Source organism: Anomaloglossus baeobatrachus, chromosome 1 (genome assembly GCF_048569485.1).
Source record: "Anomaloglossus baeobatrachus isolate aAnoBae1 chromosome 1, aAnoBae1.hap1, whole genome shotgun sequence".
NCBI lineage: Eukaryota > Metazoa > Chordata > Amphibia > Anura > Aromobatidae > Anomaloglossus > Anomaloglossus baeobatrachus.
In genome coordinates, this window is record NC_134353.1 from 830014607 (window position 1) to 830034480 (window position 19874).

A 19874-nucleotide genomic window follows, 5' to 3' on the forward strand; every position below is an offset into this window, starting at 1 on the left:
TACCCATGGATGATGGAGTGGGGCAGCCAGGTATTAGAACCCTAGGGAATACCCCGGGACTCTGTGATGGTGAGGGGGGAGTGCCGTTGGGTGCGAAGAGGGTCACTTTCGTGCTCACTCAGTCCATAAAGCGGACACCGACAATTGGATAAACCAAAGTTCTAGATACCACAGCCACTGAGGGGAGCTAGTTCGGGTCCCGTCCCCAATGGTGCTGCCTGGTGATCCGTGACCTTCCTCCTGGCACTAACTTCACTTGTCTGTTGGTCCCGGTAGTATAGAACTAGTCGGGTCCCACTCCCCAGTGTGGCTAACTGTGGGAGATTACTCTCAGGGTTCACCCCTGGGATTTTCTGGACCATTTTAGTGGAAAGTCCTATCCGCCTCTTTGCGCTAGTACCCCGATTTTGGAGCAGGTGGAGAGTGGATCTTGAAGGCTCCGTTCTCGTTGGGTAAATTGTCAGGTTGCCTGAAGCTACTCCCTGACCTAGGGTCCACGTACCCAGTCGTGCCCTGGTCCCAGCCAAGTGATGGTACAAGGCCGCCGGCTGTCCTCCTCGACAGTTCAATGACCCTTGTCACGATCCCCTGCGACCGGGGGTCCAGCTCCTACTAGGCCCAGACCACCGTCTACTACATAGTTGCTTCCAAGGAGCCCGGCTCCTGACCTCCTCTCTCCTTCATTTCTTACACTTCACTGACCTACTCCTGACACTCCTGACCTCTCCTTAACCAACCCCCCAAGTGGGCAACCCTATTCCACTCAGGCTGTCCACTGGTGTATCTGGTGGGTGTGGTGCAGAGTGTACCTAGGATTTTATTAGCTGTTGTAGGCAACACCATGTAGTTGGGGACCCATAACCAAGGAGGAGGTGGATATTGCACAGAAGGGCAGATTGCACAATACCCTGTGACGACCTGATAGTCCAGGGGCGTCACATTATCAAAGTGATTTGAACAATTGTATTTTTTGTATTTTAATACATGGAACACAAACTTTATCAGAAAAAATATAGCGAGTAGAGATGAGCTGACCCGTGGATTTTTTGGTTTACCAAACTCGCATTTGAAAAAACAGTTTGACTCTGGACCCTAACTTGACCTGAACTTGTCAGAGTAGCAATAGCCATAGATATTGGCTCGTCCGCAGCTGCTCCAAAATTTGCACATCCATTAGATAAGCAAATTCTGGCACTTTACCCTGCTCTTCCCAATTGCCCTGGTGCTGTGGCAATCAGGGTAATATATTGGGTTGATGACAGCTGTGATGTGTCAAAAATCACAGCTGCCATCAAGCCCTAGGTTAGTAATGGGGGAGGCGTCTATGACATACATTCATTACTAAACATGTACGTTTTTGTAATGATTTATTTATTTAAGATATGGGGTTTTCCCTATTTTTGATAACCAGCTACAGTAAAGCAGACTCCTAGGGTTGCCACCAATAGCGGTCTATTTTACCCTTGCTGGTTATCAAAAAAAGGGCTTTTATTAGATTTTTTCAGAGTTGTGCACCAGCCAATCACAGCCATGCCAATAATGGACATGGCTGTGATAGGGCTGGAAGTGCCCACACCAGAATAACGTGTTCATTGGCTGCTCTGCAGCCTTTCAACAAGCTTTATTTGGATAACAAACCTGAACAGGTAAAAGTTTGTGTTTGAGTCTGGGACCCGAACACTCAATGTTTGGTACAATCCCAACCTTTACGTTCGGGTTCACTCATTCCTAAGAGTAAGGAACCACTAATGAATTAATAAAAAATTGAGTCTACTTTCTCACCTTTGTTTATATTTAGCTCATAGGGCCTCTAGATCACAAGTGGTGCCAGTTTTGCTTGACAGAATCATTAGGGGCGAATTGTCAAGGCTTTATGGAAGGAAACTGGCATAAAATGCTTTGGTAAATGTCACATTTTGGCAACGTTTGGTGCTTTTACACAAGCTTGACCCAGCTCCGCGAAATTGGGTGGAGATGGGGAGGAGCCAGGGCAGGACGTGTTTACATCTGCTCATGAAATTTAGCAAAAGTACTAGCTTTTATTATGCCAGAAATGCTATTCCAGTTTGTGGTTAGAGCTTAAATTACTAATGAGCACTTGATCCTTTAGTAAAGAACAATGCACAAGGGTTACTGGTCACTGCCTATTAAACAATTGTAAACGGGTGCCAGGAATGCAACAACGCAAGAAAGGCAACTCAGTGGTGACTCATAATTAGTAAATAGTTAGGGAGTAGGCAATCATTAAGTGGTACAAACGTTGAAGACATAACAAATCATTGTTGGCAATATGCAGGGTAACAATTGACTGATGTACTACATACAACTACTAAAGAGAGTTTAGTTAACAGATTTCATTAGTGTTAGTCCAACCCCAGTATTTCTGTCAGGGATGCATCAGCGTCACCCTACTTCTAGTCACAGTATGTGCTTGTGCTGGAAAACTGAAGTTTCATATGTAGGCAGCCATCTTAGCAGGACACTAGCCTTAAAGGGGTTATCCGGCTTATTTTGACTTTTTTTTATTATTTCCCTATTGGGCTACATTGGGGCAGGTAAGTAGATAGAGACCACTTACCTGCCCTGCTGTCAGCCCCTCTCCCCAGGCTCAGAGCGGTCATGTGACTCCTGCAGCGATTTTGCTGCTTCCGGTCATTTCATGTCAACATGGGCAGGACCATGTTGACATGCAAATCTGGAACAGCTTGTTGCCATCATGCTGGGAAGGTACAGTGCGTGAGTCCCCGTCCCCTTCCCTTCACCCTCCCACACATTCCCCCGCACCCCGTACTCTCTCCCCGCCCACGGTATCACCGCCATCACCGGGCCCACTGCTTACAGTGCTTAGGATAGCAGGAGTGCCCGTGCAGTCTGTGCCCTGCTCCCTGCCAGCCCCACGGCTGCTCGCACTGCAGTGTATCAGCAGCTTTTCACAGTGCGTGCAGCCGTGGGGATGATGAGCGCTGCTGTCAGGAGGTTAGATGAGATCATTACCTGCAGTGACGATCTCCTCTTCTGCCGACGTCAGCGCCGTCACTGACTTCTATGCCCGCCGTGTTCTCACATCACGTCTCGCGGGCGGCCCGAGACTGTCACTAGCGGTGACGTCACGGGCTCTCGCGATACTGCTGAGAACGCCGCGGTCATAGAAGTCAGTGACAGCGCTGACGTCGACAGAGGAGGAGATCGTCACTGCAGGTAATGATCTCATCTAACCTCCTGACAGCAGCGCTCATCATCCCCTGCAGTGACCTGGGCTGACCTATTGATGTTAGCTCAGGTCATTGCACTGGTCTCCCAGACAATGGGGAACATTCTGTTCTTCATTGACTGGGACATTGACTATGGTATGGATGTCGTGGGACCCCCTTATTGGATTACGCCGGACCCTGATTTTATTGTTCTTTTCAATATATTGGTGAAAGAGGGAATGTTTTTTCAAATAAAACTTTTTTTGTTGTCTATTTTGTTTTTTTTTATTACTGACTGGGTTGGTGATGTCAGGTATCTGATAGACGCATGATATCACTAACTGCTGGGCTTGATGCCAGGTGACATTACACATCTGGCATCAACCCCGTATATTACCCCGTTTGCCACCGCACCAGGGCAATGGGATGAGTTGGGGCAAAGCACCAGGATTGGCACATCTAATGGATGCACCACTTCTGGGGCGGCTATAGTCTGCTATTTTTAGGCTGGGGAGTGTCCAATAATGGTGGACCTCCCTAGTCTGAGAATACCAGACCACAGCTGTCCGCTTTACCTTGGCTGGTGATCCAATTTGGGGGGACCCCACGTTTTTTGTTTTAAATTATTTATATAATTTAAAATAACAGCGTGGGGTGCCCTCTGTTTTGGATTACCAGCCAAGGTGAAGCTGCCAGCTGTGGTCTGCAGGCTGCAGTCATCTGCTTTACCCTAGCTGGCTACAAAAGATAGGGGGGACCCCACGTCGTTTTTTTAAAATTATTTATTTTTTGGCTAAATACAAGGCTAAGCACCCTTTAGTGTCACATGAAAGTCACTAAAGGGTGCCAGCTTAGAATATGCAGGGAGGTGGGACATTATATAGGTATTTCTTATCTATCTATCTATCTATCTATCCCATTCATTCATCCGTCTATCTCTCTGTCTCTATATCTATCTATCCCTCTGTTCATTCATTCATCCATTCATTCATTCATTCATTCATTCATTCATTCATTCATCCATCCCTCTATCTCTCTGTCCCTATATCTACTCATCTATTTATCTTTCTTGCTGCTTCTGTTTTTGCGGTCCGCAAAAAAACGGAAGGCACACGGATGACACGGATGCATCAGTTAAAAAAACGGACCTTTTTTTGCGGACCGCAAAAACGGAACGGTCATATGAATGTAGCCTACATGTGTTCCCTATGGGGGTAGGGGTAGGTACAGAGCGCCGTATGTGTGTGTGTGTGTGTTTGGGAGGTTGCAGAGCCCGATGTGTGTGGAGGGCGCAGAGCCCGATGTGTGTGGGGGGTGCAGAGCCCGATGTGGGGCTGTTATTTCCAATGCTAGAGTGATAACAGGTCAGGTGCTGGGGCAGAATACTGACAGGGAATGTGTGTGCAGGGGGCGGGCAGAGGGCAAGGCTGGGCTCTGAGGGTGGGCAAGGGGCGAGGCTGGATACTGAGGGCAGGCAGGGGGCGAGCCTGGACACTGAGGCTGGGTGGAGCCAGCTCTGACTGGGAGGTTTAGCACAGGAAGTTATCAAGTTTGCTGGAGCTGAATGTAAACAAGGAGCTGCAGAGAATAAAGGGATAATTCAAGAGGAACAACAGTTAGAAAACAAAAAATAACAATGTAGCAGTGATTTATATGACAAAACAGCACAGATAAACTGAAAAATGTATGGTAAGCTAATGTCGGACAACTTCTTTAACACAGGTACCTTACAATTAACTGCGTCCACAGTCCACAGTCCACAGTCTTCAATAACACAGCTATGCAAAATTTTGGGTTATGAAAAATGTTTCAAATCCAATCTTATGTTTTCTTATGCCTTGATTTAAAAAATACTTCTATTTTTAACCATCACATGTGAAATTAGCACAAAACGCAATTGAAATTACGTACAAGCGAGGTGAACAAGAAAAATCTTTTTTTTTAGTTATAAATGTACACAATATTATATATAATAATTTGTTGAACATTCACTCAACAGCAACTTTATTGGAAATTAATTCTTGCTCCTTTTCCTTTGCCCTTCAAAATTTCTCAAGTTACCTTTTCTCTGTGAAGCATCAAGCAGTCATTATGCATCATGTTCACGTTCCATCTACCTTGGTAACGTCATTTCATCTCCTTAATATCCTGATGAAATCTTTCTCCTTGCTCTCCTCTTACAGCATCAATGTTTTCAGGAAAGGAGTCCAAATGGGAATGTAAAAAATGTAACTTTAAATTCAGACAAGCCAAGACTTTGAAACATTTCGGCATGCTCTCCGCCATGGACTTAAACATTGGATCTTCGTTGTTACCTAGAAATTTGTTCACAACTTCTTTAAAAGAATACCAAGCCCTTTTCTCAACAACTTTCATTTTTGTTTCAAACACGTCATCTTTCATGAGTTTCCGAATATTCGGACCCACAAAAATGCCTGACTTCAGTTTTGCTTCAGACAGTCCCTGAAATTGATACATAGGTACTTAAAGTCTCTCCTTCCGGTAAACCTTTGACAAACTGCTCCATCAAGCACAAAACAGACTGTTTGCAGCACCTCAGGTGGAATCCTTCATAAACGATAGGGGACGCAAGTCAAAGTCCAAGGGATCAACTTGGTTACCATATCACAGATAGAAAACATAGACAGCGTCCCAGGGGTATTTCAAGTTTCTTTATTCCATCAGGCAACATTTAGCCCTACATATGGGCATTATCACGCATGTACAAAATACTCCAACAACCCAGTTTATATACACCATGTCTATTTCAAAGCACCAATAATAGGAATGCCCAAATGTAGGGTGAAATGTTGCCTGATGGAATAAAGAAACTTGAAATACCTCTGGGACACTGTCTATGATGTGAAACTGCTTCATCAGTCCTAGATTCATATGGAGTGGTAACAGGAAAACTTTAGCGGAATGAACTTTGGCTTTGGTAAGGCCCACAAAATTCACACAAAAAGCATGGGTACTTTGTGCATCCTCCTTGCTACCCTAGGTGCAAAGAGAGAACTTTTAGAACCCCACATATTGACCATTCTTGATCCTCGTAGTTAAGTTTCCTGAGAATAAAGTCTAAATTCTCATAGTTTTCCTTCAAGTGCATAGAATGCCTCACAGGCACTGAAGCATACATGCTGGCTTGTGCAGTATCACAGCTTTCAGACTTTTTTTGGATGAAATAATAAAAAGTCACCATTCTCTCACATTGTACTCAATGTGACATTTTTTCATCAGCCAAGGAATATTACGGCAATACATTATAGCACCATCTTGAGAAAAGTATGGAAGGAATTAAATTTCTCTGCTTCTGTGCTATGAAAAACAGGTACCAGGAGCAAGCAGGTTCTTTTCCTTTAGTCTAGAGTCTAAAGGGTGACTTACACGCAGCGATATCACTAGCGATATCGCTGGTGAAAGCACCTGCCCCCGTCATTTTTGCGTCACGGGCAAATCGTTGCCCGTGGCACACAAAATCATTAGTAGCCGTCACACGGACTTACCTGCCTAGCGATGTCGCTGTTGTCAGCGAACCGCCTCCATTCTAAGGGGGCGGTTCGTGCGGTGTCACAGCGGCGTCACTAAGCGGCCGCTCAATAGAAGCGGATGAGCAGAGATGAGCGGCCGTAACATGCCGCCCACCTCCTTCCTTTCTCATTGCTGGCGGCCGCAGGTAAGCTGTAGTTTGTCATTCCCGAGGTGTCACACATAGCAATGTGTGCTGCCACGGGAATAACGAACAACCTGTATCCTCAATAATCAACGATTTTATGAAAATGAACGACGTGTCAACGATCAACGATAAGGTGAGTATTTTTGATCGTTAACGGCGTTCGTTGGTGTCACATGCAACGGCGTCGCTAACAATGCCGGATGTGCGTCACGGAATCCGTGACCCCGGCGACATATCGTTAGATACGTCATTGCGTGTAACGCCGCCTTAAGGCTATGTGTGCACGCTGCGGATTTAGCTCGGATTTTAACGCGGATTTGCTGCAGAAAATCTGTCTAACATTTCTGCAGTCATTCCCCAGCAAAACCTATGGGTATAAAAAAAAAGCTGTGCGCACACTGCGTTTTTTTATACCGCCGGGGTTACCCATGGAATTTCCGCTGCGGAATTAATGTGCATGTCACTTCTTTTTTGCAGGTACCTGCAGTTTGTGCCATAGATAATGGTAAAAAACCGCAGGGACCAACCCGCAAAAAAAGCGCGGCAAACCCACAGGAAAAACGCATCAAATCGCAGCAAAAACATGGGTGCGGTTTTACCATGGTTTTTTGCCGCGTGTGCGGTATTCTGCCAGAGGGTGTGGATTTTTCTTAAGAAAAGTCCATTTTCTAGTGCGCACATAGCCTTAAAGTTCTGCAGAATGTTTGGGAAGATCCAAGACTGGGACTAAATTATTTAATCAGAGCTGTAAGAAAAGCTATGTTATGAATGGATGCGATGGACATCACCACACTACTTGGAAGCTGGGATTAGAAAAAGCTTCTCTGCCCACAGCACAGTATAGATTACTTTCTAACAAATTAATATTATTGTTATTTATTATTATAGCGCCATCAATGCCATGTGAAAGGGGTATACATAATAGGGACAAGTACAATAATCATAAACAATACAAGGCACAGACTGGTACAGGAGGAGAAAGGTCCCTGCCCGCGAGGGCTCACAGTCTACAAATCTAATGACACCAAAGTAATTATTTCAAATGTGACACAAAGGGGTCAAAGCATGGTGCAAAAAAAGCTTGTGTTTGTCGAAAAGAAAATTGTACATGGTGGAATTTAGTTTAGCGATCGAAAGTATATAAAAATAACCTATTAATTTGCAAACAATTTTACTTTGTAGATCTGTGTAATTACTTATACTTTCTAAGTTAGTGTCATCATGTTTAAGATTGCTATGGCAATTGAAACGTGTTGAAGTTACACTATTCATGTGTCACTTCCAGAGAGGCCGTACTGGGCACAGCCTTAAAAGGGAGGCCGACATGACTGGGTTATGTCGGGAATAAGAGAGGGTTTTTTTTAAGTGACGGGGGTTAGGCAGGGGTTAAAGATACTTAGATGGGCAGAAATTGAGGAAGTTTGAATTGTGCATTATGGGCGTAGTTATTGGGGGCGGGAACAATTAAGGGGTTTATAAGGGGTGGTCAGTTAGTGGGGTCATCCATTTTGGCACAGAAAACGGTACAATCTAACCTGTCCTTGTGTGCCAGCTTACCTGCCCCAGAAAATGGAGTCTGTGGATGCCATTCTTCAACAGTTTAGAACCGCTGCCGGCCTGATGGGATCAGACTGGCTCCAGGCTTCAGTGAACAGCCTGCTGCAAGGGGCCGGGGATGCTCCAGCTCAACCATCCCCCGAACCACGCCGGTCGCGGAGGACCAGGCCTCCGGCGCGCCTAAGCCCAGAAGCTATCCCTCGGGTCCGGCGCCGAATAAGGAGCCCCTCAGGGGACCCTTCAGGTCAGGGTGCCGCCAGGCCCGCCGCCTCGCGCCGGTCCCGTCCTGGGAGGAATCCTGCTTCACGGCGGGGCCTGCAGCAGAGGGAGGTGTCGGCCTCCCTCCCATCTAGGACAACGCAGGAGGAGACAAGAACGGCGTCGGCAGGGGCTCAGGAGCCTGCATCGCCCGCCCGGCGCAGAGGAGAGGGAGCACGGAGACCACAGGCCGGGGTCTCTCAGCGTGGGTCTCGGAGCAGGCAGCAGTCGGCAGCCCCTCCTCCCTCCATGGAAGAGAACAGATCATGCCCCCCTGCAAGCGATTGGTCCTCAGCGTTGTCTGTCTCCAGCCAGCAGACGCAGCCATGCCCCCCGATGATGACAACTTCCGGCCAGCCGGGGCTGGCCCTCCCATAGCCAATGTCAACATCCTGCCAACAAATGCTGGGCTTTCCTGTTCAGGCGATCCCTCCCGGCCAGCAGGTGCTGGGCCTGCCACCTTATGGATTACCTCCCGGCCAGCAGGTGCTGGGCCTGCCACCTTATGGATTACCTCCCGGCCAGCAGGTGCTGGGCCTGCAACCCCATGGATTACCTCCCGGCCTGCAGGTGCTGGGCCTACAAACCCACGGATTACCTCCCAGCCAGCAGGTGCAGGGCCTGCCATTACTAGATATGCCACCCGAATGGCAAGTCTACATGACCACGTCGAAAGCGATTCGCTCGCATCGAGCCTCCTCCCTCAAGGCCGTGGGGGCTCTGCTAGAGTCGAATCGGATGATGCAGGAAGGCGTCAGGAACCAGGATCTTCGGCTGCTGGGCTTACAGCACCCAGGCAGCCAGGTGAGAACCCTTATAATTTTTCTCTTAACCACATATTACCCTCCCCTTTACTTAGTGGTGCTGAGGGGCCATCAGGGGGGGGGCAGTCAGGGGTAGATATGTTAGCACAGGGGTTGCGCACGCTAGCGGTTATTTTAGGTTCGGTGGGAGTCCAAGGGGGGATATCACCAGCGGTGGCATGGACGGGTAGCTCGAGCGTAGGTGCAGTATCGGCTGGGGGGCTTGGCGTGTTGTCTGGTGCAGTTGCCAATCCTTTGCCGGAAGTTCCAGGTTCCAGCCGGGAGTGCGATTGGTGTCGGAGCACATAGTCAACCCCCTTCGGTTAGTCAGGGAGAAAAGGAAAACGACGACGTGGTACGGCTAGATGATTCAGCAAAGGGGGAGGTGTTCGTCTGCTTTGAGGGGCCGCTGGGGGCCCACCTTAAACAAGATGTGCGAGAAAAGATATGGCGTAATGAGTACATAGGTATTTTTTCCCTTTTGCCATTAGAACGTTTTCATTTAGACCGGGCTAGGAAGGATAAAGGAAAGAAAGAGGACGAAGAAAAGAGGAGGTACCGTTTAATTCCGCGGACTTTTTCTAACTGGCTGCAGGCATTCGCCATACTAGCCAGCGTGATAGGGGAAAAAGCACCGGATAATTGTTCCGGACTTTTTTGCTACATGGATGCTATTGGCGAAGCCTATAGGGTGTACGGGGGTCAGGGATGGCTTAGGTATGACGAACAATTTCGTCAACGCAAGGCGGTACGTCCCAACATTCGTTGGGATCATAAAGATATCAGCCTTTGGATGAAGGTTTCTGCATCCAATAGGTCTGGTTTCGGTAGACAGTCCTTTCCAGGGAGCGGAGGCGGCCCTGTCCAGGCTGGGCACACAGTTGCCCTGCAGAAAGGATTGTGCTTCCTATTTAATGAGGGGGCTTGCAAGTTCGGGGGCAAGTGTAAATTCAAACACGAATGCTCTGTGTGCAATGGGAGTCATAGCGCATCCAAATGCTTCCGAGGGGGAAAGCAAAAAGGGGAGATAATGCCGAAAAAAGGAGTGATACCGGTGCGGCTGGCAGAGATGCAGCATTTTCTAAATAGATACCCTGATCGGGCGGCGGCGTTCTTGTTGGAAGACGGTTTTAAGCATGGTTTCAGGATTCCGTTTGTTGATAGGGAGTTTAGTTTTTGTACAAAAAATTTAAAAACGGCGTTAAGATTTCCGGAAGTTGTATCTGAGAAATTAATGAAAGAGGTTGCTTTAGGTCGCATGGACGGGCCTCTCTCTGTGGCTCCCCTAAGGAACCTAAGGGTTTCACTGCTGGGCGTGGTTCCAAAAAAGGAGCAGAACAAATTTTGGCTTATCCATCACCTGTCATTTCCCAGGGGAGCATCTGTGAATGACGGGATTGATCCGGACCTGTGTTCAGTTATTTACACGTCGTTTGACTCGGCTATCGAATGGGTGAGAACATTTGGAAAAGGAGCTTTGTTGGCAAAAACGGATGTTGAAGCGGCGTTCCGATTATTGCCGGTTCACCCAGATTGTCTGCATTTATTAGGGTGTTTTTGGAACGGAGGTTTTTTCATTGACCGCTGTCTGCCAATGGGCTGTTCTCTGTCTTGTGCCTATTTTGAGGCTTTTAGTACATTTGTGGAGTGGGTTGTAAAGGAGGTCTCGGGTGTGAAATCTTTTATACATTATCTAGATGATTTCTTGTGTATAGGCCCGGCTGATTCTTTCGAATGCTCCCTGCTACTGCATACCATGGAAACGGTAGCTCGGAGGTTTGGCATTCCATTGGCAGCAGATAAGACGGAAGGGCCGACTATGGTATTGAGCTTTTTAGGCATTGTCATTGATACAGTAGCTATGGAGTGTCGACTACCAGAGCAAAAAGTGGCAGAGCTTTTGGTGGAGGTGAAGAGAGCCAGGCAGTTACGAAAGATAACGTTGAGAGAACTTCAGTCGCTACTTGGGAAGTTAAATTTCGCCTGCCGCATCATGCCCATGGGCAGGGCCTTTTGCCGAAGGCTGGCAATGGCAACAGGTTGGGTAAAAGCTCCTCATCATTTCATTAGGTTAAAAAAGGAACTTAGGGAGGACTTGCAGGTGTGGGCTGATTTTCTGAAAGTTTACAATGGAAAGACGTTGTGGATGGATCCTGTGGAAAAACTGAGTGTGGCAGGCCTATTCATAAGCACGGTGGGGGCTGAGGGTTTTGGAGCATACTGTCATGGCAGCTGGATTTATGGCAAGTGGCCAATGGAGTGGAGGTCCGCAGGTTTGTTGCAAAATGCGACATTGATCGAACTGTTCCCCCTGGTAGTGGCGTTGACACTTTGGGGTGACAGGTTCAGGAATAAAAAACTGAAGTTCTGCGGCAGCAAAGAAAAAGTGGTGTCAGCAATTAATTCATTGTCAGCGGCGTCCCCCCCGGTAGTTAAGGTGTTGCAAAAACTGGTTCTTTTGTGTTTGTCTTTAAATTCTTGGTTGGTGGCGGAATTTGAAGCGGGGGCACATAATCTTATCGCTGATTCAATTTCTTGTTCACAGACGGCGCTTTTTCAGAGATTGGCACCTGCAGCAGAAGCCAAAGGTCTGACTTGTCCAATGGAGTTGTGGGTTCTGCCATTCGAGCGGCAAGGAAGCTGATTTCCGGATCATTATCAGGTGGTACCTGGTCAGCCTACTCACAGGCTTGGAAGGTTTGGGAGGATTGGAAGTTATCTGTAGGGGGCGACATGGAGGACAATGGTCGGTTGTTAATGCTAGTAGGCCATTATTGGGAAGCTGGTTGGTCGGTTCCAAAAGTTAATCGTTTTTTAGCTGGTTTAGCCTTTGGCTTCAAGGTTAGGGGCCTTAAGGATGTAACAAAATCCTTTTTAGTCGTGCAAGCACTAAAAGGATGGAGGAGAGGTTGGAAAGTGGAAGATAAGAGAAGACCAATTTCTTACGACTTGCTGTTGAGTTTGGGGAGGCAAGTGGATAGGGTTTGTACTTCTATTTGGGAGAAGCGTCTCTTTAAGTTAGCTTTTTCCTTGGCATTCTTTGCAGCTTTGCGGTTAGGGGAGCTGGTGTGCACCTCCAGATTTAAAAGGGATGGTCTATCGAGGGATAATGTCGATCTTTATGAGGACAGGATTGAAATATTAATCCGTTCTTCTAAAACTGATCAGTTAGGAAAAGGTTGCAGAGTGGTGGTGTTTGGAGTCCCCGGATCGGCAGTGTCCGGTCCGTTGTTTAAGGGAATTCGGTTCAGTAGCTGGTGGGGCTAACATTCCGTTGTTGGTACATGCGGATGGTTCCTCATTGTCTCGATTTCAATTTATATCTATTTTCAAACGCTGTTTGGAGCGGGGTGGTTTCTCATCAGCGGATTTTGGCAGCCATTCATTCAGAATAGGGGCAGCCACTGAAGCAGCCAGGAGAGGGCTCAGTGATGAAGTGGTAAAAAGGATTGGAAGGTGGGAATCTGGAAGATTCAAGTCATATGTGCGAATTGACAGGTTGTGAAATGTGAAAATGTTTTTACTTTATGTTTCAGTGTCCGGTTTCTTCTTAGTTTTTTCTTTTGTTGTTCCCTCAGGTGCTGGCCCTCTCCTAGTGTGGATCATGGGGCATTCTTTTGTCTTCTGGGCGGCATTGCATGCTGCAGTTCGTCCGAGCGGTAGGCAATTACATTTCTCTAGGGAGGATGCTATACTTCGCTGGATTGGTAAACGTGGTATGGCATGGAAACAGTTCCTACCTGAATTTAATTTTTTTGCGAGGCTGCATCGGGCCCCTGATGTGCTAGTGTTGCATATCGGGGGCAACGATCTGGGAAAAAGGCCTTTTCGGGAGCTGATAAAAGATATTAAATTTGATCTCTTGCGGTTATGGGCAATGTACCCAAAGGTAACAACAGTGTGGTCGGATATTGTCCCAAGGAAGGTCTGGCGAGATGCAAGGTCCGTAGATAGGATAAATAAGGAGCGCGTTAAGGTAAATAGAGCCGTGGGTCGCTTTATGGCCAGAAACGGGGCAGTGGCGGTCCGTCATCCGGATTTGGAGTCGGAGGATGGCGAATATTGGAGACGGGACGGAGTCCACCTAAATGCGGTGGGTTTGGACATATGGTGTGTGTCAATACAAGAAGGCATTGAGGTCGCTCTAAAGTTGTGGAGGGACATAAATGTTTGAGGTTTGCAAAACATTTATGCTGGTGGCGAAGGGGAGGAGGGTCCTCGAAGTTGGAATTTGGGGTTTGTGGCGGAATGGTGGGGGGGAACCCGTCAGGTTCTGGACCCCTCATGTGCACTCTTTATATGCCGGCGGGTAGAGGAATCCCGTGGTAGGCCTGGTGGGCCGCGGGTTGGGGACATGTGTTCAGATGAGGCCAGGTTGTTGGTTAACTGGTGCCTCCGAGCCGGTGCTTGAGCGGCTGGAGGTAAAACATCAGTCTGGCTACAGTTTGGGTAGAATACCCGTCGGCAGGTTTTGGGGCTTCGAGGACCACCCTCCGGTTCTGTTGAGTGGATTTCTGTTATTTATGTTGTTTTGTTATAATAAAAGGCTGCTGTGGCCAATAAAATCCATATTGGTGTGCAGTCTGTTTATTTTAGATAAGGTAATGGTGGGGGGTTTATGTAAAGTCTTCAAGAATGACTCGACCATACCCATTGTCAAGAGAGGCCGTACTGGTCACAGCCTTAAAAGGGAGGCCGACATGACTGGGTTAGGTCGGGAATAAGAGAGGGGTTTTTTTAAGTGACGGGGGTTAGGCAGGGGTTAAAGATACTTAGATGGGCAGAAATAGAGGAAGTTTGAATTGTGCATTATGGGTGTAGTTATTGGGGACGGGAACAATTAAGGGGTTTATAAGGGGTGGTCAGTTAGTGGGGTCATCCATTTTGGCACAGAAAACGGTACAATCTCCCACCCACCCTCCCAACTTTTCTTTTCTTGTCATAGCAGCATAGCGAAGGGGAGGAGGGTCCTCGAAGTTGGAATTTGGGGTTTGTGGCGGAACGGTGGGGGGAACCCATCAGGTTCTGGACCCCTCATGTGTACTCTTTATATGCCGGCGGTAGAGGAATCCCGTGGTAGGCCTGGTGGGCCGCGGGTTGGGGACATGTGTTCAGATGAGGCCAGGTTGTTGGTTAACTGGTGCCTCCGAGCTGGTGCTTGAGCGGCTGGAGGTAAAACATCAGTCTGGCTATAGTTTGGGTAGAATACCCGTCGGCAGGTTTTGGGGCTTCGAGGACCACCCTCCGGTTCTGTTGAGTGGATTTCTGTTATTTATGTTGTTTTGTTATAATAAAAGGCTGCTGTGGCCAATAAAATCCATATTGGTGTGCAGTCTGTTTATTTTAGATAAGGTAATGGTGGGGGGTTTATGTAAAGTCTTCAAGAATGACTCGACCATACCCGTTGTCATGTTGTTATGTGCACCAATATGGATAAATAAACTGCACACTGAATGTTAAAGAGCTGGATCTGTTTTTCTTCATATGCCTGGTGGACTGTTGTCTGGGCAAGGCTGGATCCCATGCTCCTTGGTGTGAGGGATAGAACTACAGTAGTGGTGAGCTGGATTTTCTTTAATACTTCCTTAGTACCATGCGTCAAGGCATTATTCGGCACTGCACTGGAGCAAATGTTCATTTTCTGGTCTCCGGTATTCTATAACACAGCACAACAATGATTTTGCTACTGAGGGTAAAACATGTGTTCTTTACTAATTTGAACATGCTGATTCCAAATATGATCTCAGAATTTGCACAGCACGTCCAGATTTTGAGTTATACTTAGAAAAGGCCATACGCCTATTCAGGCATTGTTGAAGGCATTGCACATGCGGTTGGAATGAAAGAGACCTATGCTTCTATGCAGATCATTCTGAAATTGATTAAATATTCAGAACATCAATGGAACATTTGTGCTGACCTCAAAGTTGTTGCACTAGTCCTTGGTTTGCAGTTAGGTTACACTAAGCATATGTGCTTTCTGTGCCTATGGAACAGTCGAGATGACAACAACCATTATAAAATTAAACGGTGGCCCAATAGAGATGAACATAAGATTGGTAAGCACAATGTTTATCTTCCACCTCTTCACATTAAACTAGGACTAATGAAAAATTTTGTAGTAGCAATGGATCGTCAAGGGAATGGATTTAAGTATCTGAAGGAAAAGTTTAGTGCATTGAAAACTGAGGCCAAACTCAAAGCAGGAATCTTTATTGGTCCTGAAATCCACCAACTAATCCATGATGAAATCTTCAAGAAAGAACTCACCCCACTTGAACTAACTGCATGGGATGCATTTATAGTAGTAGTTCAAAACTTCCTTGGAAACGAAAGAGCAGAAAACTATGCTGAACTAATAGACAATATGCTTCAAGCATACGAAATGCATGGTGCCCGAATGTCATTGAAAATGCATTTCCTACATTCACATCTTGACTTCTTTCCTCCAAATATGGGTAATGTCAGTGACGAACATGGTGAGAGATTCCACCAGGACATTTCTACTATGGAAAAAAGATACCCAGGTCGCTTTAACCCCAACATGATGGGCGATTACTGCTGGTTTTTGCAATGGGCCACTAGGACCACTCACAAGCGCAAAAGCAAGTGCCTGAAGCACTTTTAAAAGTACTCTGCTGAGTTCAAGGCGATTTCTTAAGCTACTATAAGTGATTTTTAAGTTTTTTGGTTTATTTACCTATACTTCTTTTTCAATAAAAATGATAATACATGTTGTGAAACTGTGGGACATAACGATTCTGTATCTTTATTAATTGCTTATTTTAATTTTCACAAAAATTGGAATAACTTAATATCCTGACGTGCTACAAAAAAACTAACTTCAGATTTGGATTCAGCGCATTCGATTTAGTATAGCGCACATGGTTTTTGCCAAGTAGCAGACAAAAAGTGTTTATTTGTTGTGCTGTGAATTGATATTTGACCATGAAGTCTTCCTCTGGAGATAGTGTTTTGTCTTCAGTGCTTGACCACAATGTCTGGCCTTCCTCTGGAAATGGTATTCAGCCGGGTGATCGGATTATCCCAATATGAGTTCTCCAACAAATTTTTGGGCTTAGGGTTGGGCAGTGAAGTAGTTCTATAATCCTCAAAGCTGAAACCATGGATCCTAAGGTGAATCACTGTAGAATAATGATGGTGACAGGAGCAGTCCTGTTTTTTTACCCCTCCATTCTCTTTTCAGGGTATTGTGTCTTATAGGATTGGTGGGAGATTGCTGTTCCCTCATGGTGGTTAGGCTGCTTTCACACTACGTTTTTTTAACATCCGTCATGAACGTTTTTTTAACGCAAAAACGGATCCAGTGCAAATGCGTTTTCATTTCAATGCATTTGCAATGGACTCGCGTTAAGATGCGTGCACATGCATTTGCGTGCATTATAATAAGGATCCAGCGACTTGCAGTTTTTTTACTTTTTTCAAAAACGCTACTTGTAGCGTTTTTGAGCTGCGTCCAAATACTGCAAATTGCTGGATCCTGACTAAACTGCATGCAAACGCATGTGAACGCTGGCATGCTGATAGACAGGATCCTGTTTGCTCTACTGAGCATGCCCAGAAACCAGCCTAGCATGATCAGTCCCTCTCTCCACCTCCCTCCCTCCCCCTCCCTCCCTCTCTCTCCACCTCCCTCCCCCTCCCTCTCTCTCCACTCTCCTTCGCCTGAGAGCGGAGGACGCTCATAACCAAGGTAAACATCAGGTAACCGCGGTCTTAGTTACCTGATGTTTATCTTGGTTACGTGTGCAGGGAGCAGGCAGCCGGCTCCTAGCAGCTGCAGACGCTCGTAACCAATGTAAATATCGGGTATCCAAGCAAGTTACCCGATGTTTACCTTGGTTATGAGCCTCCACAGCTGTTAGATGTCGGCTCCCAGTCTTTCACGTTCAGTTCCCCTCACTCCCGATCACATGACTCCAATGCCCGCCCATAAACTTAAAGTGACAGGATCCTGCAAAATAACACATGCGTTTGCATGCGTTTTTTTGCTGTAAAAGCAGGATCCGCTTTTGCAGCAAAAAAAAGTCCATGACGCATGTTAAAAAAACGTATTATGAAAGCAGCCTTAGTTCTATCCAACTGTATTATTGTCTTCTGAATGATGTAGTCAAAGAGGCCTAAGGAAAGCAACACTTAGTGGATGATCCACAAATTAGGAAACAAAATAGCTCCAGTCTGTCTGACATGAAATAATAGAAATCTTGATTTACCGAACCAAAGGACAATATGTCTGGCCCAAATAAGAACAATTCACCCCCCCCCCCAACACTAGTGGCCAGATTCTGATCCATCACAATTCTGCTTGTCAACGCCAAACACAAGGAGAAAATATACACTTATACATGGTTGAAACAGTAGCAAGTGAATAAATAAGATTTATTATTAGCATTATAAGCAGTGCAAGTAGAATGCCCTTATATTAGGGCCAGCATTGTAGCCTCCCTCAATTATTTATTCAGGAGTGTCCTCAATTAACCTGATGCTGAACATATACAGCATTGGAAGCCTTGTAATGAACTGAAACCATATAGAAATCAGATGCAGAACTGTTCACACACAATGTTACCTGTAGCAGAAACTGTGCACACTACCACTGAACAAATCCACCTAAGGCCCGTTTCACACTTCAGTGAAAAACACAGACGTTTTTCACTGACGTGTAAAATACGCACATGTCTCTCCGTGTTCCGTAATTCACGGCACACGTGGGTTGTCCATGTGCAATCCGTGACCCGTGAATGCATATGGACATTACTCACCTGCCTTCACTGCTGCTGTCCATGGTGCTGATCTCCTCGGGTCTCCAGCATCTGCCCACCGCTCTCTGCAGCTACTTCCTGGTCGGGTTTTCCTGCCCCTCATGAATATTCATGAGTCAGGCAGGAGCTGCAGAGAACAGAGGCTGTACAGCGAATAGCAGGCAAGGTAAGTTGAAAATATTTTATGTTTAATATATCTGTGATTTTCTGGTAGGAGTTTCACGGATCACACACGGATCACACCATATTGTGGTCCGTGGGTCATCAGTGATGCCAGAAAAAAACTGACTTGTCTCCGTGCAGAATCACGGCCAAGGGTGTACGCTGCACGGAGACACGTTCAGAGAAAAATCACTGATGTGTGAGCAGACCCATTCATTATAATGTGTCTGTGTATGTCAGTGATTCTGGTACGTTTAAAAAAAAAGCACTGACGTGTGAAAGGGGCCTAATGCATAAGAGCCTTATTCAAGTTTCTGTGATAAAAAAAAGCTGTGCCTGCAAACAGAAGATGGACAGCTATAACTGACAGCCATCATCCCAAATCAATGGCTGAGATCTACTTTTTTAACACCTTGGATGCTGCTTTCAAAAGTGATCATGACATCTGACATCAATGAAAATGGAATACGCTCTCTTTTTGCCTCCCAATGAATGGTATAAAAAGGAAATAAACATTGGCATATTTCTTTTTTGCTTTGCACTACCCTGCCAACACAAATTGTAAAAGGTAAAGGATATTGTGCACTTTATGGCAACTTAAACAATAACAGCGGTTAAGTTGTCATGCCCTTTTGTGGTCACATTTACATATAGCATTACACAGAAAATGAACTTTGGTGATGTAAAGGAGGCTGTAAGCACTCTGAGGGCAGCTCTATCCCAGCAAGTGCTCCAATTCTATACAGCAAACCCAGTTCAATGCCTCCTCCTTAGCCTTACTTGACAGGTCTGTAAGACAGTGGAAGAAAAATTAAAGAACACCTGAAAGATATACAGTATATCACAAAAGTGAATTCACCCCTCACTTTTTTGTAAATATTTATTACTTGCTGTAGTACCCAGCATTGCCTGTGATAGTAACTATGTCTCTGTATCTCGACCAGTCTCCCACTCTCACACTCTTTCCCTCTCTGTCTGTCTCTCCTTCTGTCTGTCTATTTCTCTCTCTCAGTCTGTCTCTCTGTCTGCCTGTCTCTCCTACTCTGTCTCTCCCTCTCTCTCTTTCTCTGTGTCTCTCTCTGTCTGTCTATCTGTTTTTCTCTCTCTGCCTATCCATCTGTCTCTCTCTGTCTCTCTCTTTGTCTCTGTCTGTCTCTCTTCCTGCCTGTCTGTCACTCTCTAACTGTCTCTGTCTCTCTCTCTATCCATCTCTCTGTCTGTCTCTCTGTTTCTGTCTGTCTCTTTGTTTCTCTCTCTGTCTCTCTCTATCCATCTCTCTCTGTCTCCGACTGTCTCCGTCTGTCTCTATCTGTCTCTATGTCTGTCTCCCTGTTTCTCTCTGTTTCTCTCCCTCTCTCGGTTTGTGTCTGTCTCTCTTTCTATCCATCTCTCTCTCTGTCTCTCTTCCAGTCTGATTCTCTCTTTCTCTCTGACTGTCTCTCTG

General features: G+C 46.2%; 1 protein-coding gene across 1 annotated transcript; it reads left to right on the plus strand.

The window, feature by feature from the left end:
- Positions 1 to 9329: 9329 nt before the first annotated feature.
- Positions 9330 to 12990, plus strand: LOC142254969 (uncharacterized). Its single transcript, XM_075326413.1, is given in 3 exon segments — positions 9330 to 9486; positions 12031 to 12700; positions 12702 to 12990. Coding segments are annotated over 3 exon segments (1116 nt in total).
- Positions 12991 to 19874: the final 6884 nt, after the last annotated feature.